The 22,654-nt window shown below is 38.5% G+C and overlaps 1 protein-coding gene across 5 annotated transcripts in view; it reads left to right on the plus strand.

Annotated features, from left to right (window-relative positions):
* Positions 1-22,654, plus strand: part of epg5 (ectopic P-granules autophagy protein 5 homolog (C. elegans)) — a 184,822-nt gene that overhangs the window by 18,833 nt on the left and 143,335 nt on the right. For all 5 annotated transcript variants that reach the window (XM_069924245.1, XM_069924246.1, XM_069924248.1 and 2 more), the window contains exons 3-7: positions 6,567-6,807; positions 7,278-7,414; positions 10,538-10,645; positions 20,150-20,223; positions 20,989-21,103. In XM_069924245.1, coding sequence (XP_069780346.1) covers positions 6,567-6,807; positions 7,278-7,414; positions 10,538-10,645; positions 20,150-20,223; positions 20,989-21,103 — 675 coding nt within the window. The remainder of the gene's footprint in view (positions 1-6,566; positions 6,808-7,277; positions 7,415-10,537; positions 10,646-20,149; positions 20,224-20,988; positions 21,104-22,654) is intronic.

The following is a 22,654-nucleotide window of genomic DNA, read 5'->3' on the forward strand; positions in this document are numbered from 1 at the left end:
TAGGTGCTAGCCCTTTGGGTATTTCACTTTGTATTATAGATCTTGCAGAAGCCTGAGCTAATGCTTTTACTCAGGCCATTGTTACGAGCCCAGAGGACCCATAAACCCAGCAGCAACAGATATTCACCAAGACAAATGGTTACTTAAATAAAGGTTGCTTTTAATTATCTTTAAACATGAAAACAGAATCACACTTTAACATATCACTATTGACTTAACTAACCTAACTTAACCCCCCTTCTAATTCTAAGTGTGTATGTAATGTGTGTATAAGATCAGAAAAGTTCTTTGGTTCACAGTCCAATCTCACTTCTCATTTCTCCAAGTTCACTGGTTGCAGGCAATTCTTATACTGTGCACAGAATTTAACATTTATAAAGATCACCAGGCTTTTGAGCTTGAAAGGTAAATGGTTACTGCTCAGGAAGGTTCTTGTTGGTGTTCATAAAGAGATTTGTTGTATGCTGGACACCCAGCCACTCCAGTTTCTTGCTGAAGAAACTTGCCCCCTCAGGGTTCTCCAGATGATAACCTCTTCCTTTCACATCACCACAGAGTGCCTTTATGTTTCTCTTATTCCAAGTGAAAGATTAGACAGCCAGTTCTCTCCACTTGCATGAACCACAAGAGCTTTGAGCAGGCTGAACTAAGTACTGACAACCCTTCTTCCAAAAGGGGTTTTCCACAAGCTTGCCAGCTTGTCCTGTTCCAGTCTCAGTTGCTGCTGCTGACTGTAACACTTTAGAACTGCTCGCTCTCTCTCGCTCTCTCTCGCTCTCTCTCGCTCTCTCTCGCTCTCTCTCGCTCTCTCTCGCTCTCTCTCGCTCTCTCTCGCTCTCTCTCGCTCTCGCTCGCTCTCGCTCTCTCTCGCTCTCGCTCGCTCTCGCTCGCTCTCGCTCGCTCTCGCTCGCTCTCTGAGAGAAAGCCTGTTTGACTCTCTCTGCTTGCAAAACCACATGCTCCTCAGAACAGCAAGTTCCCTTCCAGACAATATGCAGTTCCAACAAGCTCTTTCATCTGTTGCCTTTTTGTAAACAACAATCAATTAGTGAAGTCTTTTGGGCACTCTCCAAAGCTTTTGCAAGGACTTTGGGGCCAATATGAGCAGAGCTCCATTATTTTAAATAAGATCTGTTTTAAAGTGTTTGTATGTAACCTACACTTAAAAAGAAAAAACCTGCCCCAATTTATCCCCCAAATACAAACACAACATAATCTGGCACACCATATTCGGAGCACATTTTTCTTCAAGATCTAGTCTTTTGTCTATTCAATAATCTTTTTTGTTCTTCACTACCCATTTGTAACTTCAGTTGCTGATTCTTCATTTCAGCTTCTTGCCTTAGTTCCTGATTCTTTATTTCAGCTTCCATATCTTCTAAAGCATGTCTTTTCTCAAACCACTCTTATTGTGCATAGAAAGTAGCCAAGTCTGCTTGCACCTAAGCATGCATAGCTGTAGTTCTTGAAGCACGTGAAGCTGTACTTGCTCTCCTATGCTCATAACTTTGAAAATGCAATCATCAGGATACGCATTTGAACATTCACATACTGTTGATTGAATTGCTTGGTACGGCATCAGTGGGGCTTTGCAACATACATTCATCTGTTTCACTAACCTCTTAAGTCAGTGAATGAGGTCTGCAGTGCCTTATCGTTGTCCTCTTCTTGCTTGGTATTTGAAGCCCCTTCTTCATTGGTGGCTGGCTCCAACCTCTTGCCAAGTGTTCTTGGTCCATCTTGCTGGCTCAACTCATGATCAAACAGCTCTTTGAGAGGAGCTGCTTGCTTTAGGACGCTAGCCTGATAAGTCGTCTTCTCCATCTTGGACTCTTCACACTGAAGCCTGACTTCTTGCCTGGCTTATCTCATTCCTCAAAACTGTAAACTAATTTGTATCTTGTGTGGTCCCTTTAAAAGGATTTCTCTGGCTGATGCCTCTGTGTTGTGCACACATCTTATGTTTTCAAAACATTCTTCTGGGCTTCCTGCCAATTCTACAAACCAGAGCTCTATCTTATCATTACTGAGGTTGCAGGTTTCTTGCAATTATAAACTGTGTAATCAGACATACATAGCTGGTAGACATTTTCTCATAGAGGCTTCTGGAATCTTCTCACAGACAACTAAACTTCTTTAAAGCTTAAATGCTTCTCTGCTTTACAAGTCGAGTTGTTTCAGCCTTTCTTCCAAACAAAGTTCACAATTTTATTACTTTTCTTTGAATAATAATATAGATGACACTTTCCAAGCTCTCGTATTTCCCAATTTCAAAACATGTCATCTTTACAGAAATGTAAGCATCAATATTCCAAATTACTTTGTTATTATCCAATAAATCAAACTTTATAATTGCAGCTGTAAGTAGCTTTAATTTGTTGATAATGAATAAACATTTTGCATAACTTTGCATAATGATAAACAAAGCATTGGTTATATTTAAAGACAATGATAATAAGATGAATAAAGATGATAAGAAATGATGAAAACTAATTCAAAGAAAGGTATTTTGATTACTCATATCTTCCAAGGTTCTTCAAAGAATGAGATACTAGCACTCGGTTCACCCAGATATTACAACACATGATGGTAAACCTACAAACAATACTTATCCTTAAAGGAATAGGCAAAAAATTACTAAGAAGCAAAAACACAAGATTTTAACCTTTACAGAGGCCAAGTGCAGCATATCTAAGTTTGCTGATGACACTAAATTGAGTGGAAAAACAAAATGTATAGAGTACACAAGCTAAGTGAGTTGGCAAAGATCTGGCAAATGGGGCATAATGTTGGTAAATGGAAGGTCATCTAGTTTGGAAGGAAAAATAGTAGATTGGGCCATTATTTTAATGATGGAAATTGAAGCATGCTGTTGGGTAGAGAGACAAACCTCGAAGTGCTTGTACATAAATCAAAAAGTTAATGTTCATGTGCAATAAGTAATCAAGAAAGCAAATAGATTGTTGGCCTTCATTCCTGGAGGGATTGAATATAAGAGCAGGGTACTGATGATGTCTCACTTGGAGTATCGTGCAAAGTACTTGGACCTTTGAGAAAGGATATACTGCCTTTGGAAGTGGTGCAGAGGTGATTCAGCAGATTGAGTATCCAAGGCCTAAACTTGTTGAATTCAGAAGGATCTTGTAGAAATGTATCTATTCCATTCATAATTTTATATAATCAAAAGAGCTTGTTTTCACTGGAAGGTGAGAGTAGAACCAGAGGGTATAGCCTCACAATTCGGGTATTAGATTTAAGACTAGAATGACATAGACATAGACATAGAAGATAGGAGCAGGAGTAGGTCATTCTACCCTTCGAGCCTGCTCCGCCATTCAACAAGATCATGGCTGATCTTAAAGTTCAGTACCCCGTCCCCGCCTTCTCTCCGTAACCTTTAATACCCTTGTACTGAAGAAATAGATCTAATTCCCTCTTAAATGTATTTAATGAACCTGCCTCTACTGCCCTCTGTGACAATGAATTCCACAGATTCACCACCCTCTGGGTAAAGAAATTCCTCCTCATTTCGGTCCTAAATGGTTTGCCTATTATCGTCAAACCATGGCCCCGGGTTCTGGATTTTCCCATCATTGGAAACATCCCATCTGCATCCATTCTGTCCCGTCCTGCCAGAATTTTATATGTCTCTATGAGATCCCCTCTCAATCTTCTAAGCTCCAGCGAGTACAATCCCAATTTGCGCAATCTTTCCTCATAAGTCATTCCTGCCATTCCAGGTATCAGCCTGGTGAATGGCCTCTGCACTCCCTCCATTGCAAGAACATCCTTCCTTAGATAAGGTGACCAAAACTGCACACAATACTCCAGGTGTGGTCTCACCAAGGCCCTGTACAGCTGCAGTAAGGTATCCTTGTTCCTATACTCAAACCCTCTTGATATGAAGGCCAACATACCATTTGCCTTTTTAACCGCCTGCTGTACCTGCATGCTTGCCTTCAGAGACTGGTGTACAGGTCTCTCTGCACTTCCTCATCTCTTAATCTATTGCCATTCAAATAGTAATCTACCCTCCGGTTTGTATTACCAAAGTGGATAACCTCACATTTATCCACATTGTAGTGCATTTGCCATGTATCTGCCCAGTCCCTCAATTTATCCAAATCACACTGGAGCTTCCTGACCCCCTCTTCCGTGCACACAACCCCTCCTAGCTTAGTGTCATCTGCATATTTGGAGATATTACATCCAATCCCCTCATCCAGATCATTAATGTAAATTCTGAACAGCTGGGGTCCCAGTACACATCCCTGTGGCACCCCACTGGTCACCGCCTGCCACTAAGAAAACGAGCCATTTATCCCAACTCTCTGTCTTCTACCTGCCAGCCAGTTCTCAATCCACATCAATACTTTGCCCCCAATCCCATGAGCCTTGATTTTGGAAGCCAGTTGTTTATGCGGGACCTTATTGAAGGCCTTTTGGAAGTCCAGGTACACCACATCCACTGGCTCTCCCCCATCTATTTTACCTGTCACCATCTCAAAGAATTCCAATAGATTTGTCAAGCACGATTTACCTTTTGTAAATCCATGTTGACTCTGTCCGATCCCTTCTTTGCTAGTCAAATGCTCCGCTATTACATCCTTAATAATGGATTCCATCATTTTTCCCACTACTGATGTAAGGCTCACCGGCCTATAATTCCCCGCTTTTTCTCTACCCCCATTTTAAATAGTGGGGTAACATTAGCTACCCTCCAATCCATGGGTACTGATCCTGAGTCTATTGAGTTCTGGAAAATAATTCTTAAAGCATCTGCTATCTGAATGGCCACTTCCTTGAGTACCCTAGGATGTAAATTATCAGGCCCTTGGGATTTATCTGCCTTCAATCCCATCAATTTCCCCAAGACCATGTCCTTAGAGATACTGATTTCTTTCAGTTCCTCCCTTGCATTAGTCTCTATGTTTCCCAACATCCTTGGGAGGTTATTTGTATCCTCTCTTGTAAAAACAGAACTAAAGTAAGAATTTAATTGGTCTGCCATTTCCTTATTCCCCATTATGTATTCCCCTGATTCCGACTGCAAAGGACCTACTCTGGATTTCACCAATCTTTTCCTCTTGATATATTTATAAAAGCTTTTGCAGTCGGTTTTTATATTTGCTGCAAGCTTACTTTCGTAATTTATTTTTGCTCTCTTGATGAGGAGGAACTGCTTCTCCCAGTGTAGTAAATCTGGAATTCTCTGCCAAATTTGAAATGGAGATATATTTTTGAATAACAGAGAACACAGATTGGAGCTTCTCGTCCAAGTTAGCCGTGATGTCATTGAATAATGGAGCAGGCTTAATGAACCAAATACTCTACATCTACTATTTCTTCTTGTGCTCTTGCAAATCCATTCATATTGGCAGAGCATGAATACACATTGAAATCTGACATTGAAGGCATTAAAAAAAAACACTACAGTATCAGATATTTAAACATAGTTTTTGTGCCTGGTCTCTAGACCAGCAGCAATGGAAATACATGAAGACAATGTTAAATTCAAAACAATTTTTATTAATAACTATTAATAACACTTCTTATTTAACTCTAAACCCACTATGTGCCATTACAGTTTTAGCTTAATTCTGAAGAGATGATTTTAAAGTTCAGTCTCAAAAGCTTTTGTGTTGAAACTCAGTCTTTACTGCTGTTCAAAAGTAATTATAGAGTAAGTGTGAGGCATCAGACTTCTCAAAACTCAAATTTCTTAGAGTTGTTTTCAAAGAATTGTTTCTTCATACAAATGATTTTCCTCTTGCATGGAGGTTACAGTACTTGTTTTTTTTCCATATGATTTCACAAACTCAGGTATGAGTCTGACGCAGTAACTATATGATTAAATGCTACTGTAGCACTACTCTTACTTGACCAAGAGAAGTAGCAAAGTGGTCATCCCTTCTGGAGCCACTGTCAGTCTGCGTTACTCACAGAATGTTATGGCATTTAAAACCTGTGTGACTAACAGGATAGCCAACTTCTAGTTTCAAAATGTCTCTGTTTTCAGTAACATCTTCTCTCAAAATGCCTTTAACCATGTGACATGACATCTAGTATTGTCTTTGAAGTTTAAATTCCATAAGTTTGGGCAAATGTGGTTCCGAGTTGTCTGCACAGCCTAACCAGCAAATGGCTCCCTTTCATACACAGCTGTTTCTCCAGCAAACATTCATTGTTCCAGCAATTGAATGGATAATCACTCTAACTCCTATTGTTTATACACCTTCCACCAAATAATGGCTTAACATACATTTTGACTTTCAAAATGGTTTCTCTCTGAGTGTCCTGTCCACCCTAAAACTAACTTTACTAAGAAATGTATATTTATATAATTAAAGATTAATAATAACAGAACTCCATCACAGTGCTAACATTTTGATGATCAATATTGAAAACAAGTCTGGAAATAAGTTGATCAAATTTTGCAATGAATTGGAATTTCCCTTACTACATTTGTACTGCTGGTAATTATTACCAACACATTGCTTCTATAAGAGAATTCAGACTTCAGCCTTCCTCCATTGTTAATACTACATATTTGTTTAAATCTACAGGGTATTTGTGCTGATCAGGCAAAAGTTGTGACCCATTATCGATTTCAAACTGTGGAGATGAATAACTCCGTTCTTGGAGAGCTGAAAAGGATGTTGGATTTTAAGACTGATCACTTGCATCAAACGATGGCTTTGCATGCCTATACCTCAGTGGTTTCTCGTCTTCAGGTGGAATCTTATATTTACAGATTGTTGAATAGCTCACCAGCATTTAGAGCAGTGGCAGTTCTGCAGAAACAAGGTTAATATGCTATCATTACTTATATTTAGATATTTGTCCATTGGCCTTTAAATAATTTGGAACATTCCAAATACAATATGTAAATACTCACCACTGATCAGCAGGCAATTGTATTGTTTGTCCCAGGGATGCATAATTAATCAACTGGAGATTGAGTTGTTTGAGTCAACTCCCTTAAAAGTAAGGGACAACTTCCTGGTCTCAAAAATGTATATTCATCAGAAGGGTTGTAGCATGTAATTACCAATATTTTGTGTAGACTTGTACCTACTGACAAAAGCTAATTTGAAGCTTATCTAAGTAACACAATATGAAAGTTTGAAACATTTTATGCTATAACATAATTCATAAATCTAATAACCACGAGGTATAAATGTTTTTTAATTAATCAAAATTTAACTTGATACAGTACATTGTTTTTATAATTGTCACTGTACCATGTAATTGTGTTTTTTGTAATTTGTACATAGTTGATCAAGAAATAGATTGCAGCTATTCAGATCTGCAACTTTTGAAAGAAAGCATCAGTGTGCTCTTCAGTTTCACCCGAAGAATAACTGAAGATGGTCAATTTCACAGTGACATTCTTCACTGGCTGGAGAAATTGGTATGAAAGAACTGCATTAAGCATTTGGTATAAAAGGTCAATTTGATAATTAAATTTGCCTTTAAGTGGATGGATATAGTTACATTTCAATTTCTTTTTGGCTCCAGCCTTATCTACCATAGATGAGGAAATGTGCACAGTGCTTTGAGTCACAGCATTTAATTTGTTATTGGCCTATTTCAAATAGGAGGTGTGATGGACAGCAGAGAAGCTTATCTAAGATCACAAGAGGATCTATATCAATTAGAATAGTGTGATAGAATTCAACTCGATCAAATGTGAAATGATGCATTTTTGGGAAATTAAACCAAAGCAGGACTTGCACAGTAAAAGGCAGGGTTTAGGGAAATATCGTTGAACAGAGAAACCTTGGGATATAAGTATTATTCAAAGTAAAAGGAATAAGCTGATTTTGTTTCAATAACATCTTTGTTATTTGATCACTTTTAATTCCTCTTTCTGAATGAATTCCATTCCATACCTTAAGCAAATGTTTTAATATTGGTACATCTTTTTTTCCAATTATTCAAAAAAATGCTCTGGATTGATTTCTCTTATTTTATTCATTTCAATATGAACCCACACTTTTTTCTCCAATTTGAATAACAAGAGGACAAAAATCTTAATTGGGCTGCTTTATAGTAATTTTTAAAATTTGGTAATCTTGATCCTTGTTCAAATTTCCAAGTCAGTCTTTCCAGAGCTACTCTTAGCATTTTGTCTCTCCAAATAAATGTTGTTATATTTTTAGCTTTTGGAAAAACTTCTCTGGTATAGAGATGGGTAATGATTGAAATAAATATTGTGTTCTTGGAAAAATATTCATCTTGACACAATTTACCCATCCTATTAAAGTTATTAGCAAATTTTCCTCAATTTTTAAAATAATGGTATGTAATTCAATTTAAAGACATTATTTAAATCTCTATTTTTATTCCTAAATATTTAATTGCTTCTTTTTGCCGTTAAAATTTCGTAATTTTTTTTTAACTTTGTGTATAATCCATATCAACGATAGGGATCACTTCACTCTTATCAACATTTACTTTATAATCTGATACTAAACCATATTCTACTAATCTTGCATTTAATTTCTCATTTTGTTAAATAGACTATAACATCATCTGCAAATAAACTAATTTTATGTTCTTTATTGTCTATCTTGAAACCTTTAATCTCATTGTCTTTTCTATTATTTTTGCCAAAGGTTCCATGGCCAAAGCAAATAAAATTGGTGATAACGGGAATTCTTGCCTAGATGATCTCTCTAATTAAAAAAAAAATACTTTATTTGCCTATTTGTGACCACTTTAGCTTTTGGTTGATTATATAATGTTTTTATCCAACCTATAAAAAGTCAGAATTCCAAATGTACTTAATACCTTAAATAAAAAATCCCATTCTAGTCTGACAAAAGCTTTTTGTGCGTCTAATGCAACTGCTACTGCTGGTTTCTTTTTCTTTTTGTGCTACACTTAATAAACTTGTAAATTTAACTATTATCTATAGATCTATTTTAATAAAGCCTGTTTAATCCATATTTAGTTAATCTACTAGCTAATAGTTTAGATACAATTTTATAATCCATATTTAATGACAATATAGGTCTAGAAGAGTAAGGTTGTAAAGGATCTTTCCATTTTTTGGAATAACTGTTATTAATGCTGTTATAAAATATTCTGGCAGATTATATGATTCTCTCATTTAATCTAATACTTTCAATAATACAGGAGTTGACAATTCCTTAAATTCTTTATAAAACTGGAAGAAAACCATCTTCTCCTGGGTCTTTATTATTCTGTAATGACATCAGAGTTTTATATACTTCTATCTCAGAAAAAGGATTAGATAACTCTACCTATATCAAATATGGAAGAAAAATTAATTTAACTTGTGATAAATATTCCTCTATTTCTTCTATCAGAGGTTGATAATTTTTTGTAAAAATTTCTAAAATTAACATTTATTTTTTGCTTCTTATAGGTGATTTGGTCACTATCCTTTTTTGTTGCAACTATTGTTCTTGATACTTGTGCAGATTTTAATTGCAATGTTAATACTTTATGAACTATTTCACCTAGTTCATAATATTTCTGTCAAGCTCTCATTATATCTCTTTCTACTTGATCTGTCTCTATAGTTGATAATTAATGCTGATATTCTTCACTTTTCTTGGTACATGTTCAGGAGAATAACATACCAAGACCAAAGTAAATATCTATTTCCACTGCGGTGAAACTTCAAAAACAAAGTATGTGTTGATTGTAGTTAATTGCTGATTTGTATCTCAATATCATTTGCCCCCCCCGCCCACCCCCCCCCCCCCCCCATCAGCCCCCCGTTCCAACTCCTCTTGTAACTTGACGAAATCTATTTCAGTTTTGGCAATTTCAATTGACTCAAAGTCCATTGCTTTTTGGGGGGAAAAGTATCAAATTTCTACTGGCCTTTGAGGGGAGGAAATGCTCCCAGATTTTCTGCTTAATTGGGCTAGCTCTAACTAAATATGTACTTGATTTGCATCCCATTCAAGAGAATAATTTCTGTAAACCTACCATGGCAAAACCAGATCAAATCACTGTTCAAACTTATAAACTTGATCCACAGTAATCTCGTAATGCTGCAAAGGTTTCAATTCTATCATTTTGGTAAAACCCATTCAAAGGCCAAAATACCCTAATTTGTGGTGCCTAAAATTGAGTGCAGTTTCTCTCAAGTAGGTATAATTTAGGCTTTGTATTTACTTCCTCACTTTTTCATTTCATCTCCTTCTGATTTAGGTTGACATTCCATTGGCCTTTGGGTTTCTTTTTTCATTCTGCACTGGGCATGTAGATACCTGAATCCCATTGATCCTTCGCGGCTCTGGGTTTTATTACAGTTCATCTGATATGGTTACCTGTAATACTTTTGTAAATACTTGTCTAGCCATATAATTTGCCATTCTTTGTAACTTCGTATCACATAAAATAAACTTGTGTCTTGAACTTGTTACTTTCTCAAAAGTATTAATATGTAGGGAAATAGATTTTGTCTAGTTGAATTCAGTAGTTATTCATTTTGGTAGTTAAAAGAATAAGCTTATATTATTACTATAGATTTTGTCTTTATCTTTCTTTTTAGGTTGCTGTTTTACACAAAGTTGGCTCCTTTGCTGACCATCTCTTTTTACTGAATCATATTCTTAGATGCCCAGCAGATGTGAGCAAATGGGCAGCTCCTTTTGTAAAGGTATGTTTTGTTGGAACATAAAAACAGATTTGTTGCAATGCTCGAATATATTATAATTTGTGTTTAAAATTATACAAAAATTAAACAAGTCAAATTTCAATATACTTAATTGTCAATGTGTTCTTTAAGTTGTCACATTATACTTGACATTTTGAACTTGAGAAAGTATGGGTTTTTTAATTAAAATTGAGCTCAATGTAAAACCAATTAAGTACAAAAGTATTGCTAGGAGGTTTTTTAAATATTAGCAACTTTAAAGGAATGACAGCAAATATGATTCACTCCACATGATATTAAGAAACCAATGAAGACAAACAACAAAAGTTGTGGGAGCAGGCAACATCATGGCCTGTAATCCAATTCCACTCTTACCCATGTGATATCTTCTCAACAATATATAAAATTATCAAATTGTGATCCTGTTATCAGACACAAATCCAAATTGGCTAATTACCACCCAATTAATCTACTTTAAATTATCAAAATGAAGAAAATGTAGTGGGTTCCAATTTGTCTCGCAGTCTCTTGACGGCGGTGTCGGTGGTTTGATTGGATGCTGAAGGAAGGACTGCCAGGGTCTCGCCATAGACTAGTTCAGCAGAAGAGGCTTTGAGCATCCTTTGGCACCTTGTGTATCCCCAGGAGGGCAGTTCGTCTTCCCAGTTGGGCTTCTTGAGCTGTGCTATCAGTGCTGATTTCAGGTGCTGATGGAAGCGCTTGACCAGCCTGTTGGCCTGAGGGTGGTAGTCCATGGTGTGATGTAGTTGGGTGCCCAGGAGTCTGGAGAGCTCATTCCACAGGGCAGAGGTGAACTAGGATCCTCGGTTGGTCATTATGTGTGCAGGGATACCAAGACAGGAGACCCAGGTGGAAAGGAAAGCCCTGGTGCACGAATCGGTGGAGGCATCCTGGAGGGGATTGGCCTCTGGCCATCGAGTGATACTGTCTACTGCTGTGATCAGGTAGCGCAACCGTCATGAGGCTGGCAAGGGCCCAACAGTGTTGACGTGGACATGCTGGAACCTGTGGGTTGGAGCGTCAAACTGCTGGACATGAGGCTTGGTGTGTCGCTGGACCTTTGCAGTCTAGCAGGTTTTTTCCTACTCTGTTTTGCTTGCATAGGTCGTGCCAGATAAATTGGGAGGATACCATTCGCACTGTTGTTTGGATGGAGGGGTGAGACAAGCCGTGTATTGTGTCAAAAACTGTTCTCATCCATTGGGCAGGGACCAGTGGTTGGGGTTGGCTCATGGCAGTGTCGCAGAGGAGAGTAGCGCCATTGGCATCTCGTGGGAGGTCCTGGAGCTGCAATCCTGTGACTGCAGTCCTGAAGCTGTGAATTTCAGGGTCATCTTTCTGGGCTTGAGCCAGGTCATGGAAGTTGATGCCTTGTGATAAGGCATTGACTGCTGGCCTGGAGAGTGCATCAGTGACAACATTTTGTTTGCCTGAGAAATGGTAGATGGAGGTGGTGAATTCAGAGAGATAGAATAAGTATCTCTGTTGTCGGGCAGACCATGGGTCGGAGGACTTAGAGAAGACTAAAGTGAGCGGCTTGTGGTCCATGTAGATGGTGAACGGCTGCCCCTCCAGGAAGTATCAGATTTGACAGACGGCCAGGTAGAGGCTTAGCAGCTCTCTGTCAAATGCACTGTACTTCAGTTCAGGAAGTCGCAGGTGGTGACTGAAAAAGCCGAGAGGTCTCCATGTGTTGTCAACCAACTGCTCCAGGGCAGTGCCTACTGCCATGCTGGATGCGTCAACTGTGAAGGCTGTTGGTACATCCACTCATAGGTGGACCAGCATCGTCGTGTTAGCCAGGGCCTCTTTTATTTCTTCGAAAGCGTTGTGAGCCTCGTCTGTCCACGAGAGTTCCTTCATGGAGCCCGACATTAAAGTGAAAAGTGGGCACATGATCTTGAGGCTCACCACCTGAAATATTCATTCTCTCCATCATCATTGCCTCTGTGTACCATCTACAAAATGCTCCACAGTTGCCTAACTAGGCCACTAAAACACTGTACATTTCAGTGTACAAGTCGAGTCGTGAAACCACCCCCCACCCCCTAAAAAGGTCTCAAAAAATAGGGGTTGACTTGTACGCCAGATATACTTTTGAGACCTTAAATTCAGCTCAAAATTCAATCCACATAGATCCAATGTATAAGTCAACCTTTGAAAAATAGATTTGGCGTATAAGTCGATCCTTGGAAAAACCAGAAAAAAACCTAACTGTGACAGGTTTTCATTGAGATTTTTTTATTGAAAACAACACATTGACGAAGCTGAAACTGCCTCATTAGAAATAGATTGGGACCCAGATGACTGTTTAAACAGTGAGTGTATGGATGTGCTTGCTGCCATCTTTATTTCAGACAACGACAGAGTGATTTTGAAGGGCTCGAAATGTGTCCCACAATAAATCTTCTTTAATCCCATTAATTGCACAAAAGATACCGCATTTTTAAAACTATTTTATCGCAGTCTCTATTTTAACTTTGTCCCATGCCTTGTAAGTATTATTAGTGCTAATCTACTTTTAGACTTCTCAGTTAAGTGGCTGTAAAATATATCACAGACCAGCAAACTCCATTCTTTGTGTAAACTGCCTGGCTGCCTGTTCCACATATTGTCTAATCCATATTTTACACCACTTTCATCCATCCATCCTTATTCATGAAAATATACAAAAATACCTGCAGGAATTTCATTTTCAGTTTAGTTTAGTGTTTGAAGATTACCATGGTCTTAACTTCGTCCCTTCGGTCATGCATGATAACACGACGATAAACCTGGTCCTTTCCTGGCCTGTACTTCTGGTTTTCACAGTTTTTAACACTTTTCCATTCCACTGTTCTATTGCATATCATGTTGAAGTTCATGTGGCTTTTGTCCATATTTCCAATATTTGCCAATGCAAACTGGTGTTTCTGCCAATTCCGAATAATAAACAGGTGAAAACTTGCAACTTTATGATCAAGATCTTCTGGTAGTTTCTGTGCAATTTTTGTTTTTTTTTGTCGTAATACCAGATTTTTCCTGTTCATGAAATGATTGCACCAGCCTACTGTAGCCTCTGGGTGCAACTTTCCCACTGCAGTTCAAATGCTCTTTATTTTATGCACTTTATTTTATTTTGGGTGTCTAGCGATCTTGCTTCTGTTCAAATACCCATTCAGTAACATGATTTTCCAACTCTTGCCTTTTTGGTATTTAAAGTCTCTTCTTTCAATTTCTTACCAGCTTCTCGTGCACATCGAATTATCTTGCAGCAGCACAGATGTTCGTTTTCTTGCCCATTTCTGTCACTTTCAACTTAAAACTCACTCCATATTTTTATCACATGTGGCATTGTGTCAATGGACCCTCGACAATAGCAATCACCCAGCAGATCAATCCACACGATCTATGGGGGTCAATGTATACGCCGGTCAATGCCCCATCTCAGGCATCGCGAGCTTTGGCGGTTGACTTGTAAGCCGGTCAACAGGGCACCTCAGGCACCCAGAAAATGGGGTTGACTTGTACCCATAAAACCTTTAAAATGAGGCTGAAAAAGAGGGGTCAAGTTATATGCCAAAATATACAGTATTACTATCTGGAAAGATGAAAAGTAAAAGCATGGAAAACCATCACCATCTTCTCCAAGTTCCATACCATCTGGAAGTATATTATCAGTCCTTCATTGTCACCAAGTCTAAATCTAGAGCCCCCTACCCAACATCATTTCAAGAGTCCTTTAACCAGAAAACCTACAACTTTCAAGGTGTCTCAGCTCTAATGTTTCAAAGATACAGTAATTAAAGATTACAATAAGCACTGCTCTTGCACCAACATACACAACCTAAAAAATAAATGTAAAATTTAAAAATCAAGTTAAGTTTGTCATCTGAATGTACAAGTACAACCCGATGAAACAGCATTCTCTGGTCCTTGGTGAGAAACACAACCAGACATAACACACATACAGACAAACAATACATATGCAGGACAAGTATTTTATTTATACAAATGAATAAATAAATATTGTTTTGCACAAATAAGTGTCTTGGATGGTTAGTGGGATCAGTCAGCGTTCTCACTGCCTGTGGGAAGAAGCTGGTTCTCAGCCTCTGATCCTCCTGTACAGGTCCTCCTCAACTTGTGATGGGGTTGCGTTCCAGCAAAAACATCACAAGTCAAAAAAGAATACATGAATACCTTGTATAACACTGACAGCACTGTATCAGTCCCCACATTGATCCCACTGCGCCACTCTCCCCTGACAGCAGCCCTTTATCATTCCCAATACTGATCCCACTGCCCCACTCTCCCCCAACAGTGCTATATCAGTTCCCACATTGATCCCACTGCACTGTTCTCTCCCCACAGCCCTTTATCATTCTCAACATTGATCCCACTGCCCAGCTCTCCTGACAGTACTGTATCAGTCCTTGAAAGCTTTCTGACTGAAAGTGATTGGCCAAGGAGACTACGAAGAATTCACCTTGGAGAAATTATTGGAAAAATCAATGAATCTTGCGATGATCTTTAATGTATTACATGAAAGTAAATAATGACAGTCACGCTATTGTACCATGGTAACTTTGAAAAATCGTAAGACAGACCATCGTAAGTAGGGGAGCACCTGTATTTCTTCGCCGACTGAAGCAGCTGAAAGATGCTGTGTGCAGGGTGAGAGAAGTCCTCAGTAATTTTGCACGCCCTCTTTAGACAACAATCCCGGTAGATCACGTTGATGGGGAGAGGGAGACCCCAGTGATCCACTCTACCTCTTTTATGGACATGTGGATTGATCTCCAATCCATTACTCTGCAGCAACCATCCAATGCTATAATGCAGCCTGCCAGGACACTCGATAGAGCTCCTATAGAAGGTTGACATAATGGTGGCTGGAAGGCTTGCCTGCTTCAGTCTTCTCAGGAAGTGCAATTGCTGTAGAGCCTTCCTGACAAGTGAAGAGATGTGGAGTGTCCACAGTAGGTCAGTGAACTCCAAAGCACTGGTGCTCTCCACTCTCTTTACTACGGAGTTGTTGATGTGTAGTGGAGGGTGGTCGTTCCTGGTCCTCCTGAAGTCCATGATCATCTCCTTCATCTTGTCCATGTTGAGACTCAGGTTGTTAATCTCCCATCATTTCTCGAGATTTTCCACTTCGTCTCTATTGTGTGATTCATTGTTTTTGCTGATTGCTGTTCTGTTGGAGCTGTATCTGGTGATGCAGACGTGGGTCAGTAGCATGAAAAGAAGTGGGCTGAGGGCACAGATGCTGTGTGCAGGGTGAGAGAGAGCCAATGTTCAGCATGACTATGCTTGATGTTCTGCTACTGACCCAGACAGACTGGTCTTTCCATTAGGAAGTCCAGGATCCAATTACAGAGAGGAATGTTGTAGAAATGCTATTTCTACAATAATGTTTAGAGTTGGTGTAAAGAAATTTTCATTATTTTCCAACCACTCTTTTGAAAGTGCATTTGATTTTATAGCAATTATTTGTCTGAATATTTGTCTGTTATATAAAGTTAATGCTGCTGACACGAAGGCAGCTTTTGACCAAACATACAGCTAATGCCAGCAAAAGTATATTGCGATTGTAGATGATTTTAACTTTCAACATATTGATTGGGACTTCCATACTATAAAAGGACTGATGGCCAAGAGTTAGTCAAATGTGTTCAGGATGGTTTTCTGAATCAATATATTGTGATATATAGAAAGAGAGCAATACTGGATCACCTTTGAGGGAATGAGACCGGAAAGGTGACAGAAATATGTGCAGGGTAACACTTTTAGTCTAGTGATCATAATGCCATTAGTTTCAAGATAATGATAGTCTGGTCCATGGGTTGAGATTCTAAATTAGAGAAAGGCCAATTTTGAGGACATGAGAAAAGATCTGGAAAGCGTGGAATGGGACGGGTTATTTTCTGGCAAGGATGTGCTCGGTAAGTGGAAAGTCTTTCAAGGGATCTTGAGAATCTGGTTAAGAAAAAAAATGGAGGTATAGAGTATGTTTGGGCAACAAGGAGCAAATGAGGTACTTGAGGTGCATAAAAATGCAGGAAGAATTTGAGCCTGAAATTAGGAGGGCTAAAAGAAGACACAAGGTTGCTCTGGCAGACAAGGTGAAAAAAAATTCTAAGGGCTTCTGCAAGTATATTGAGAACAAAAGGATAGTAAGGCACAAAAATGGTCCTCATGATGCTCAGCGTGGTTGGCTATGTATGGAGCCAGAAGAGATGGGAGAGATCTTAAATTTTTTTTGCATTTGCATTTACTCAGGAAACTGATACAAAGTTTAAGGAAATGGGGCAAACAAGCAGTGAGGTCAGAGAACTTGTATAGATTTAAGGAGGAGTAGGTGCTTGCAGTCTTGCTTGTTTTGTTGTAATAAGTTTTGAACATGGAGCAAAAGTATTATCAAAAACCTTTTGTTGTTTTAAGCATGGGATTTATTTCAAAACCACTGGCATTTTTCATTTCACCACTGGAAACAGTAGATTAACTGACAGGTCTGACTTGCATTGAACTTTGTTCTTGGCTTTGCCCACATCCAACTCTCATCAGGAACTGTCCTAGATCTACTTAGTTTATTCTGATGTTTATGAAATTTGCCACCTGAAGGATTAAAGAATGACAAACTACACCTATTCTTGAATGGCAGCAGAGGTGACCATCAAAGCTTTGCTATGTCTTTTTGAACTATTGACAGTTATTTTAATGGTGTACCATGTGGATTATGACTTCATCTGTAGAGGGCCAAGAACAAGATGAACTGGAATAGCAGGACTTGGAGCTAAGATTGCCCTTCAAAATTATCATTTTACAATTAAACCAGTAACACTATTGCATGAAAGGCAGTGCTTGCAGATAAATCTAAATGGGAGAAACAATCAATATTGGTGAGATACTTTATTTAAATTTTGTGGTCAAACATGTATCAATAATTAACCATTACCCAAATACATGAAATGAAAAAAAATCAATTATACAGGTTGTCCATATTTCCAAACAACCCCATCCCCTCTTCCCCCAACAAAACCCCGAGATAGGAAAAAAGGAAAGAGAAAATAGATAAGAGAGAAAGAAACAGAAAAGGAAGAAGAAAAAAATAGGGTGGTGGGGGGGGGAGGGGGGAAGAGAGATGAGAAAGAGAGAGGAGAAGGGAAATACCAGCATCTATGCAGCACTAAGCTTCATGGCAACTTCTACCACTGAAAAGGACAGGAGAAAACACAGAAATGCTGGAGAAACTCAGCAGTGTCCCTAGGAGGTAAAGATATATAACAGACATTTCAGGCCTTAGCCCTTCTTCAAGATACTCACTGTCCTGACTCTGAAATAGATGGCCCAGTGCTGGTTATTCCATAGCTGGTTGCTGCAAGTGTGCAGTTGCCAGAAGTACTAGGGTGATTCAAGAAGGTCAATGCCATCCACTTCCTCAAGGGAAAAATGGGACAAGCTGGTCCATATCTCGTGTCTACAATTCTACATTAAGTAAAACCTTCAAAAGTCAAAAAATATATATTGGTGAGATACTAAACCTCACATGTACAATGTAAGGGGTGCCAGGAAATACCAATGGCAGCTCTGCCTTACAGCGGGCAAAAGTTAAAGTGGATTGTGTATTATTACGTGACAATAAAAGGATCTTGAATCTTAAAGTAAATTAATGTGAATAAATCCCCAGGGCCTGACAAGGTATTTCTTTGGACCTTGAAGGGGCTGATAGAAGAAATTGCAGGATCCCTGTCAGATATATTCACCATATCCTTAGCCATAGGTGAGGTGCCAGAGGATTGCAGGTTAGGTCATGTTGTTCCGTTGTTTAAAAAGGCTTCAAACCTAACCCAGAAAATTGTAGGGTGATGAGTCTGACATCAATAGTAGGTAAATTATGGAAGATATTCTTAGAGATCGGATATCTAGGAACTGATTAAGGATAATCAACAATGCTGTGTGCCTGGTAGGTCATGTTTCACAAATCTTAGAGTTTTTCAAGGAGGTTGCCAAGAAAATTGTTAAAGAAAAGGTTGTAGATGTTATCTACATGGACCTTAGTAAGGCCTTTGACAAGGTCTCACATAGAAAATCAGTCAGGAAAGTTCAGTTGCTCGGTTTTCATGGTGAGGTAGTAAACTGAATTGGACATTGGCTTTATGGGAGGCCAGAGATTAGTAGTGGATGATTACCTCTCTGATTGGAGGCCTGCGACCACAATTGGTGCTAGGTCCATTGTTGTTTGCATCTATATCAATAATCTAGATGTTATTTATGTAAAATACATCAGCAGGTTTTCAGATGACAAAAAGATTGAAGGTGTAGTGAACAGCTAAGAAGGTTTTGAAAGCTTGCTGAGTGATCTGGACCAGCTGGAAAAATAGGCTTCAAAATGCCAGAGGGAATTTAATGTAGTAAATGTGAGATGCTGCACTTTAAGGACAAATCAGGGAAGGACATGGTAAACAGTAGGTCATTGAGGAGTGTAATAGTTCTGGGAATATTGATAAATAATTCCTTGAAAATAACATCACATGTAGATAGTTGTAAAGAGAGCTTTTGGCACATTGACCTTCATAAATCAAAGTATTGAGTACAGGAATTGTGATGCTATGGTAAAATTGTATAAGGCATCGGTGAGGCCAAATTTGGAGCATCGTGTGGAGTTTTGGTTACCTAACTACAGGAAAGATATTGATATAATTGAAAGAGTGCAGAGATTTACTTGAATATGGCCAGGACTTCAGTATCTAAGTTAGATGGAAAGGTTAAACAGGTGAGGACTTTATTCCCTGGAGCATAAAAGAACGAGGGAAGATTTAAGAGAGGTGTACAAAATTATGATGGGTGTAGATAGGGTAAATTCAAGTAGGATTTTTTCAGTGAGGTTAGGTGAGAATTACATTGCTTGAACTCTTGGTAAATAAAAGCTCTGTACACCTTAATTATTTGCTTTGTTGGCTTTTCCAGTAATAAGGTCATCTGTGTTGCTGGTTTGAAATTCTAGATCACGTTCTTTAATGATATTCTGAGAGCACCTTTATCGCTGTTATTGCAATTGTTCAAAAATGCATCAGATTTTCTTTGAGGATCTAGATGGGAGTGAATGCATATTTTTCCAAATGTAACAAACAAAATTATTTTCTGATCTTGTTTTTTTTAAAAAGTAGCATCAAGAACATTTCAGATGTTTGGTATTCACATTTCACCCCACATTCTCAAGGCAGCAGTGATATAACTTTTGACTGAGCATAACTTTGTATGTGGTACAATTTAAATCAAATGTTTTTGCTCTACCTATTTATTGCTTGTGGAACAATGCTTTTCCATGTCATCAATTGACCATTTGATGTTTTTCTTCATTTCAGATTGAATTGTTGTTGAATTCTGCAGGCATTTTTCTCTTCATGCAAGCCCGAGCCTTGCTTTTGTCCCCATTATTGCTTGTGGAACAATGCTTTTCCATGTCATTAATTGACCATTTGATGTTTTTCTTCATTTCAGATCGAAGTGTTGTGGAATTCTGCAGGCATTTTTCTCTTCATGCAAGCCCTGGCCTTGCTTTTGTCACCAATCAAGTAAGTACCTTTATTGTTATAATTACTCAAAATACCTTTTTCATTCTTGACCTCATGTATGAGTGTCCTATCATTGATAAGTCATTCATTACATAATCTGTGATAGTGACCTATCTATGTATATCTCTCCAAAAAATCTACCTTATGGCTTTGTGTAAGTACCCATTCAATGTGAGGCAAAGATTAAAGACTAATTTCTTGCAAAATCTTTCAATGGACTCCACTGGTATGATGTCTTTGTTAAAGGCTATGTACACAGGGATTGGATTCCACAGCCATGTTTATGAAATTGAATTGTGAAGTAGTGCCGCAAAATAATTAATCGCTCTAACCTGAGCTGAACTGGGAAAAGGAAGCAAGCAAGCAAGTGACCATACATTGTCACCCCAAAGAAGAATTATTTTGTAAAGCTTTATTTTTTTTTCTGGCATCTATAAACCAGGTTATAGTAGCATTGCCCATTCAACCCTGAAAAAATGTACTAATTCACATTACCTTATTAATAGTGCCACTCCAGTTTGTGACTAGAAAGTAAATGCAGTGTTTATGGTATGGCCAGACCTGGTAAATACCAATGAATAAAATACTCAAATTGTTATTCAGTTTTGAGCAGAAATGCATATTGTTTTTAAACTTGGCTTCTAACACTGAATTGCTTTATGAAGCAAGATTTTTTAACTTTAAATAAAATAAATATATAACTATTTGTTTCTGTAATTGTTTTTACTTGTGCATAAATCTGCAAAATGTAAATCTAAAATGTAGGTATCGATCTGAGTTTCTGGTGAATATGAAACCCTGTGACCAAAAGCCACCGTCATCTGGCCCAACAAGCAAAGATGTACAGAACTGGACCTTGGTCGATGAAGCTGGTGAAGAGGTATGATTCTCAATTCTGCCAGTCATCAATTCATTGCAAAACAAAATAATTTCTTTGAAGCTTGAAACGAGAAAATTAGATAAACAGAGGAAGGCCATTATTACTTATTTAAAGGCAAATCTTGTTTGTTCAAAGTTCAAATTTATTGTCAAAGTGACATCACACAACAACCCTGAGATTCTTTTTCCTGTGGGCCAGGCAGAATTTCTACTTATCAATAACTGTAAACTGTATTCATACTTGACTAACCTGATTCAATTTTTTTGATTGGTTTTGAAGCAAGGAGTGGTCAGCTTGGATTCACTATGGCTTGGTCAGGTTTGGGTTTGGTTTAAATTTTATTCCCAAGCAGGCATTTAGAACAGAGAGACCTTCACACAGGTTTGCATTATCTTTAAAAGTTGCAGGACATGTTGACAGCATAGATAATGAAGTGTTGTGGAATTCATAACTGGAGGTAGATTGCACAAATATATGGAAATTGTTAACATTTATCTGACTCTAGTGAGACTACAACCAGATTATTTCCTGCAGTTTGAGTCGATGTGCTTGAAGAAATCAGTAGAGGAGACTCAACAAAGATTTTCCCAAATGTCAATTGAAAAGCAAAATTCAGATACTGGAAATCTGAAATGAAAACTGGATAATCTGGTAATACTTTGGAAGGTCAGGTCATATCTTTGGAAAGAGAATTATAGTTTGTTCACAAAATGCCAATTCTTATATATCCACCTAAGGATTAAAAACTGAGCTTCTTTAGTCTCACTCCTTTTGGGTTATCGTATTTGCAAATCGTGCAGACTGTGTCACATGGTTGAACAATGAATGACTTGCAAATTATCATCATTAATTTAAAAAGTCAATAGGCATATTTGATTCTGGGGATGGAGAAATAGCTTAAACTGTATAAATAAGTTCTTTTTTTTAAATAATTTAATCCTTGTGATTCCTGTTGCCCTTACTCATCAGTGTTGTTTGATGAGTGAACCAGATGGCTTGTGGCGACACACAGCCTAATGGCGAACCGGCCCCGCTTGTATTGCCACGTGGTGGGGCAGCCATGGGGAAATGGTGTCATCAGGGGTTTATTCTTGACTCCAGCATCCCTTCCAGCGTGCGCCCTGGACAGTGATTATGACATCACATTGCACCAGGTGACTGAGCTCATGCTGCCCTTAAAAGGGTGTGCTGAATTTGAATAAAATCAGTCGTTAACAGCCATCAGTGTGGTGGCAGTGATTTACTTCAGCTCCTCAGAGCGCCACATTGGTGACCCCGACGGGTCCAGATGACCTTCTGTACACAACCAACGATGGACACGGCAGAAGTTAAATGTGGTAGCCCTCAAACTTCCCCCTTTATGGCCTCATCGTCCACAGATGTGATTCGGCCAAGCGGAGGCACAATTCCATCTCTGCAACATCATGGCTTGTACCACCAAATTTTACCATGTCATAACATAACATAACAATTACAGCACAGAAACAGGCCATTAGGCCCTTCTAGTCGGCACCGAACCAAACACCCCTTTGTAGTCCCACCTCCCTGCAC

The sequence above is a fragment of the Narcine bancroftii genome, chromosome 3, assembly GCF_036971445.1.
Source record: "Narcine bancroftii isolate sNarBan1 chromosome 3, sNarBan1.hap1, whole genome shotgun sequence".
Lineage (NCBI taxonomy): Eukaryota > Metazoa > Chordata > Chondrichthyes > Torpediniformes > Narcinidae > Narcine > Narcine bancroftii.